This window comes from Lucilia cuprina, chromosome 6 (genome assembly GCF_022045245.1).
Source record: "Lucilia cuprina isolate Lc7/37 chromosome 6, ASM2204524v1, whole genome shotgun sequence".
Taxonomy (NCBI): Eukaryota; Metazoa; Arthropoda; class Insecta; order Diptera; family Calliphoridae; genus Lucilia; species Lucilia cuprina.
Genome location: NC_060954.1, coordinates 14445779 through 14454041, shown reverse-complemented (window position 1 = coordinate 14454041; position 8263 = coordinate 14445779). Strand labels below are relative to the sequence as shown.

General features: G+C 30.4%; 1 protein-coding gene across 1 annotated transcript in view; it reads right to left on the bottom strand.

Annotated features, from left to right (window-relative positions):
• LOC111681040 (6-phosphogluconolactonase) overlaps window positions 1-1130 on the bottom strand; it is a 5976-nt gene extending 4846 nt beyond the window's left edge. The window contains exons 1-2 of the mRNA XM_023442756.2: window positions 883-1130; window positions 297-787 (exon numbers count right to left, since the gene is read on the bottom strand). Coding sequence (XP_023298524.2) covers window positions 297-787; window positions 883-1000 — 609 coding nt within the window. The 5' untranslated portion in view covers window positions 1001-1130. The remainder of the gene's footprint in view (window positions 1-296; window positions 788-882) is intronic.
• Window positions 1131-8263: the final 7133 nt, after the last annotated feature.

Genomic DNA, 8263 nt, shown 5'->3' with positions numbered 1-8263 from the left:
AGTTCAGTTCTAGTTCAGTTCTAGTTCAGTTCTAGTTCAGTTCTAGTTCAGTTCTAGTTCAGTTCTAGCTCAGTTCTAGTTCAGTTCTAGTTCAGTTCTAGTTTAGTTTTAGTTCAGTTCTTGTTCACTTCTAGTTCATTTGGCTCAGTTCTAGTTTTTGTGAGGTTTTAGATACAGCCAAGCTACAGTGTTGTGAAGATTCAAAGTCAAGTTTTGTTTTAATTTTTTAATTTGAGACTTTCGAAATTTGTTCTCTGCTTTTTTGAAAACAATTTCCATGGTTTTGTTCTACTCACCTTAACAATATCTGCCTTACCCTCACCACACATCACAAACAAGCACATTTTTGCATTGTTAATCAATGGGAATGTCATTGTGACCCGTTTGGGTGGTGGTTTAGGTGAGTTATCTATAGCTGCTATTAAATGATCTTTCTCTTTTAGTAATGGATGTTGCGGAAATAATGAACAAGTATGACCATCTGGTCCTATGCCTAAAATTAATAAATCAAATTGTGGTATATCGCCACTTTTCATGTCGAACTCTTTTAATATCTTTTCCTCATAATCTTGAGCACATTCTTTTAAAGTAAGACTTGTATCAATTCCAATAAATTGTACTTCTTTTAAAGAAGTTTTGGGTAGTAGAGTTGTTTTGTACACACCACTTGTAGAATCTTTATCGGTTTCGGGTACAAATCTTTCATCGCAAAAGAAAAACTTAAATTTGTCTAAATTCATTTTAGTTTCTGCTAAAGCTGTGGCCAAATAATTGACAACCGAACCACCTGTGAATTTATAAAAAATAATTTAAATTAAAATGTTTATTTATTCTTAACCTTTAATGTACAAGGTCACTTGCTTATTTTAGTTTTGCACTCACCTGATACTCCCAAACGAAACACGCCATTGCTATCAATAGCCTCTTGAGATTTTTCCGCCAGCATGCTGCCCAGCTGAGCAATGACATCGTTTTCACTTTGGACTTTGTGTAAATGCATTTTTCTATAAATAGATTTGCAGGTAAATTGAATTAATTTAAAAAATAAACACCGGAATTTTACAAAACCGCTTTTCTAATTGCAATTTTTGAGAAAGATTCAATGAATTGCTGCAATTTGATTTTTATTATGACAATCAGCTGTGTATTGTTGTTGACAACATGTTGGGTTTAAGAAACTCTAATCTGCAAAAAAGCTTTCAGAAAAAGCATTGATTAAAAAACTGTTTAGTATTTATCTCATAGATGGCGCTCCGGGTATTAAATAACGTTCTTATTCAAAAAGCTGCGCAGTGTCGCCAGATGTAAGGATTTGTCCCCAAAATGGGGATTTCAAGTTCTAATTCTGGGACAGATTTTCTCCAATAAGGTATATTTAATTTTTCTAATTCTAACACTTAAATTAGTATAATGCGTGAGTGATCACATATCATGAATGGGACCATAATTGTCCCAGGAACAAGCTGATTTTAAGAATATTTTATTTAGTGAAGTAATAGTATTTCCATACAAATTAAACAAAGGCATAACAAGAATACAGACTAGAGTATAGACTATAAACTAGACTATAGACAGTACTATAGACCAGACTATACACTAGACTATGGGCTAGAATATAGGCTAGTCCATTGACTGGAATAGAATATAGACTAGTCTATAGACTGGACTATGAGCTAGAATATATACCAAGCAATGGACCAGACTATATACTAGACTATAAACTAGACTAAACACTAGACTAGACTATAGACTAGACTATAGACTAGACTATAGACTAGACTATAGACTAGACTATAGACTAGACTATAGAATAGACTATAGACTAGACTATAGACTAGACTATAGACTAGACTATAGACTAGACTATAGACTAGACTATAGACTAGACTATAGACTAGACTATAGACTAGACTATAGACTAGACTATAGACTAGACTATAGACTAGACTATAGACTAGACTACAGACTATACTATAGACTAGACTATGGACTATACTCTAGGCTACATGTTGACTAGGAACTGTGTTCTTTCCTTCACAACACGTCATAAGTGCCCGATAAAATTTTCATACTTCTTTTGAAAACTTACTTACATGTTTAATACACAAGTATTTGTTTATTAATGTATTTTATGAAGAAAATTTATAATTTCGTTGTTTGTTAACTATATAACCAACAAAGAAGTTTGTACGAAGAATGATTTTTTTTCATTTCAAAAACTAAAAAAATATAACTACAAACACAAGTACATATGAATAAATGAAAAAGAACATTTCAAACAAAAGATGTAGAATTTATGATAAAACTGTAAAATAATTACATGTGGTAAATGATGATTGGCATAAACGTTGTCATTATCATCAACATTTACCACACAAATACATGAAATACATAACCAAACATACATTTACTCTCGCTCTTAGTCTTTCTCTGTGTTGCCTTTTCCTCTTCCTGTTACACAATTACTGATAAATAAACACACACACACATTAAAGGAATTAATGCAATGGGTAGAGGAGGAAAGAGGAATGTGTGAGTGGGTGTGTGTGTGTGCATGTAAATATGCTGAAAGCCAGCATGTTTGTTTTTGGCATCAAACTTTTAATGAAATTGATGCTTTTGTGCCATTAAAAGAAAAGAGAATGAGTTGGTGATGGCAAAAAAAGAGTAAAACTAAAGATTTGTTTACATAAAATATATCAAAAATATTTAACACATTCCCTCACACATCATCAACCACCCACATATTCTTAATACAAAGAGTGTAAGAGAGTAAAATAGAATAACACACACACACACACACACACCAAACATTAGAAAGATAAACAGACATCAGACACAGTGTGAGTTGTTGAACAAACACACATGGGAAAAAAGTAAATACATTGCCAGTGGCAGACACATGATAAGGTTTAGAAAGAAATTAGTACAACAATTTCCACAATGACGAAAAAAAACCCTAAAAATGAGAAAGAGTATTTAGCAAACAAACCACAAGTTACACACATACATACGTATATAACATACATATATATGTATATAGATAAAAGGACTGTTGTTATAAAACATATATTTGCATACACCTACTGTTTACATTTGTTTTTAATCACAATGCAGCATACTTTTAGGAGCATGCATATTAAACAAAAAAAATGTGTATAAAATTTAGAAAAAAATTAGAACAAAATTCACTGACATCATGCCAACCAGCACAATAGCAGCTTATCTAATGATATACACATACATGTTTGTTTTTTCAGCATTTTAATAGCTCGGCTGTATGTTTGTTGTTGAGTGCCTAAATGCGCCTTTTGGCTATGCAATAATAAATATTCAATTGTATTTTATTTCAAATTTTATTTAAGCGAAAATGTAATATTTTTATTCTAAACATATACGCAGGCAAATACATACATATGTATGTATATACATATATTGGGGCCATAATATAAATATTTTTAAATCCAAAACAAAAACAAAGAAAAAAAATAATATTTTCACAACTGTTGTTTTGGCAAAATATACTTTTTTCATATTATATTTAATATAAAACTAAACAATTATTCTAATAATTTAACATAAAATAGATTTTAAAATGTATTATGAATGCGCATAGATTTTAAATAACAATTTGAATGAAGCCTCCAAGGTTTAGGTTGAAAAGGTGCACCTCCCTTACGAGACCATAATGACCGTTGCGATTCCCTGCAAAGAGAGCAAAGATCCACAGATACATAAACATTAAAGAAAGTAGGAAAGAAACTGAGCCATCAGGGTTAAGAAAGATGTTAGATACTTAGATAGATAGATAAATAGATAGATAAAAAGATAGATAAATAGATAGATAGATAGATAGATAGATAGATAGATAGATAGATAGATAGATAGATAGATAGATAGATAGATAGATAGATTAGATAGATAGATAGATAGATAGATAGATAGATAGATAGATAGATAGATAGATAGATAGATAGATAGATAGATAGATAGATAGATAGATAGATAGATAGATAGATAGATAGATAGATAGATAGATAGATAGATAGATAGATAGATAGATAGACAGATAGATAGATAGATAGATAGATAGATAGATAGATAGATAGATAGATAGATAGATAGAAAGATAGATAGATAGATAGATAGATAGATAGATAGATAGATAGATAGATAGATAGATAGATAGATAGATAGATAGATAGATAGATAGATAGATAGATAGATAGATAGATAGATAGATAGATAGATAGATAGATAGATAGATAGACAAATAGATAGATAGATAGATAGATAGATAGATAGATAGATAGATAGATAGATAGATAGATAGATAGATAGATAGATAGATAGATAGATAGATAGATAGATAGATAGATAGATAGATAGATAGATAGATAGATAGATAGATAGATAGATAGATAGATAGATAGATAGATAGATAGATAGATAGATAGATAGATAGATAGATAGATAGATAGATAGATAGATAGATAGATAGATAGATAGATTGATAGATTGATAGATTGATAGATTGATAGATTGATAGATTGATAGATTGATAGATTGATAGATAGATAGATAGATAGATAGATAGATAGATAGATAGATAGATAGATAGATAGATAGATAGATAGATAGTTAGTTAGTTAGTTAGTTAGTTAGTTAGTTAGTTAGTTAGTTAGTTAGTTAGTTAGTTAGTTAGTTAGTTAGTTAGTTAGTTACTTAGTTAGTTAGTTAGTTAGTTAGTTAGTTAGTTAGTTAGTTAGTTAGTTAGTTAGTTAGATAGTTAGTTAGTTAGTTAGTTAGTTAGTTAGTTAGTTAGTTAGTAACTTACTTACTTAGTTAATTAGTTAGTTAGTTACTTACTTAGTAAGTTAGGAAAAAGTGTTATATTTGTTATTAAATTCTTTACGTTTTCCACCTTCTACCTGTATGCCTAACTCGAAGGTGTATATATCTTTTGATATTATGTACTTTCAACTAAACACTTGTTTTTGCTCAATTTAAAATTGCATAATTTTAGGCTGTAATCACACAAGCAAGACGATAGAATATTCCCAAAAAATAAACAAAACGTAAATGTGTGTAACTAAAACAATCAACCATTTAGATTTCCACGAAATTTTCGTGTGTTTGGTTGAGGCCCGGTTTAACAATCAAACAAAATAAATAAACAAACAAAAGCTTAATTAATGTTTATTCCCAAAACGTTTTATGGTGCATTTTCGTTGCTGATACCGGAAACTAAACAAATATTAATATATAAAACATACATACATAGACTATACACATAAAACCAAAAACATACATACTTACATACATACATACACACTCAAAAGGAAAACATTCAACGTTTTTACAGTTTAAATAATAAACAACCGTTAAACAACTGCAATCAACGAAAGTAATACAATGATACTAAAGCACGCATTTCAATGGATTGGCTATATAAAATCTGGTAAAAAGGAATACATTCTAGTGCACACATTCAAACGTACTTTCATAAATCATATGTGTGCAGTGGGTGGAACCATGAGAGGGGGAAGAGAGGAGTGGAGTTGTGTGTTTATTTTTATATGATTACCACGAATTGGTTGTATCTATTCTTCTTGTTACCCAATAATCCTCAGAACTTACTAGTTCTAGTTATAAGCCAATTAATTATTCATACTAGTTACTTTGTTGGCGAAAGGTGGTCTTGATAGGGAGATATTCAAAACTCACGAGAGTGACGAATGATGTGAGTCCATCTGAATGACGTAATGTAGCCTTTAAAACTGCAGTTTTACTAGTTTATATCCCATGTGTGTGTATTTTTATCCCTATACTATACATGTGTATATGTGCTTAAATATTTTTGTTTATTTTATTTCGTTTAAAATGTTGAAATTGCGTGTTTTTGCATGCCAATGAAGCATGAAGTAAAATTTGTTGTTTTGTTTTTGTTATTGCTTCCATTTCTATCAAGAGCCAGCCATACATTCACATGTGATGCAAACGATTTTGATTCACACGGTAAGCTTTTCGCAGTGTTACTCTAAGTTTGGAGATTAGAATGAAAAGTTCCTAGAAAATAAAAGACGAACTGAAAGGTTTTGATTTAAACTCGAATTTAACAAACAAACAAACTAATTAACTAACTAAGTAAGTAAGTAAGTAAGTAACTAAATAAGTAAGTAAGTATGTAAGTAAGTAAGTAAGTAAGTAAGTAAGTAAGTAAGTAAGTAAGTAAGTAAGTAAGTAAGGAAGTAAGGAAGTAAGGAAGTAAGTAAGTATGTAAGTATGTAAGTAAGTGAGTAAGTAAGTAAGTAAGTAAGTAAGTAAGTAAGTAAGTAAGTAAGTAAGTAAGTAAGTAAGTAAGTAAGTAAGTAGGTAAGTAAGTAAGTAAGTAAGTAAGTAAGTAAGTAAGTAAGTAAGCAAGTAAGTAATTAAGTAAGTAAGTAAGTAACTAACTAACTAACTAAAGTATTTTTCAGTTTAACCTCGTATATTTACATTCACTTCACAATGTATTATTATTATTTTTCTGATTTTCCTATTCACTCTCCAACTAATGTCTATGTGAGTGTTTGTTTGTTTGTTTAAGTGTGGCTGCGTTTGCTTTTTGTTGACAATTTGTCCACTAGAAACAAACAAAAACAAAGACTAATGTATGCAGATAGAAATGGGAAATAAAACTAAATGCAAAATACTATAATCGTTAATGTAGATTTTAGCATAATATTCTAAAAACAAATATCCTTTTATACACACACGCACACACATACATATACGTTTGTTTTCACAATAGTAGGAGATTGTCTGAATGCGTGTGAATGGCCATGTGCTAATATGTTTTTTACATACATTTAGTATATATGTACATATGTACATACATAAGTTAGTATATATGAATGTGTATGTGTGTGTGTGTATGTGTGTATGTATTTGTCTATTGGATTATACGAAAATTGTTACATTAAATATTTGTTTGTTTGTTTATTTTTACATTCAAATGGTTGAGTAGATTTTTTGAATGTGTGAGATTTTCAACACTTGTCCTTCTTTTTTATAAACTAAATGGAATTGAAGGTAGCAGTAATGTTTAAATGTAGTATAAATCTATGTATATAAGTTTTGGTAATTGCATTTAAACTTTACTTAGTTTTCCTAAAATAGGTTCATATTTTAAACGGATAAGTTCATAATTTAACACATGTGTACATACATATTAAATATCGGCATAAAAAGTCAATTACTTTTGAGAAGACTCTCATGTTTAATGTCCTGCAATCTTCAGTTCTGTAGCGATTCCCAATGACTTTTCACAACCAAACTAATTTAACATTCTGTGGCGATTCCACAATAGTGAAATATTTGGTGCATCGAAGCACAATCTCCACCAAGAAGCTATCTTATTTCAAATCATCGCAGTCTTGTTGATTAAAGTTCAAAAGTATTCCTCGGCGGCAGTCCACATTAATGTAAAGTTCTATGTTGATTCAGTTAGAGTGAAGCTTTTGATGCTATTTATTTGAAGCTATTTAATCTCAGACCCTTAAAGTCTCGTTGCTTAAAGTTCTGCAATCTTCAGTTTATATTTAATGATGTCCTCAACAACAGTTCACACCCATATTGATGTAATGTTATCTACTGACTCCGCAATAGTGAAGTAAAACTGATGTAATGTTCTTTTTTGATTTCTTTCTCCTCTCTCTTCAGATCACATCTGAAGCATTTCTCAACGACAAACAACAATCACACTGATGAATCTCAGACCATCGCATTCTCGTTACTTAAAGTTCGCATTTATAACCTTAGACCACCGCAGTCTCATTGTTCAATGTTCGACAATCTCCAGTTCACATCTGAAGCATTCCTCAACGATAGTCCACAATCAAGCTGATGTAATGTTCTCTACTGATTCCGCAATAGTAGAGTATTTGATACATCGAAGCAAGGTCTCCATCTAATCTCAGACCATCGCACTTTTCTAATGATTCCTCTCTTTGCGACTGTTGACAATCGCAACGTACATTCAAGACAAAGAATTTGAAAAAGTCTCGTCTAAGTCCACAGTGTTCCGAATAAATTTACTTTATAATCTTAGATCACTCTTAATAAGCGAAATAACTTTTGGGATTTACTGTTGTGTCAGTTAACCAGCTTGTTAACAGTTCATTGAGAGATATCAATGGTTCAAATACAATACCCGACCTAATTTCATATGATAGTTAGAAAGCTTACTATCCAACATCACAAACAACTTAAATCCTTTCAA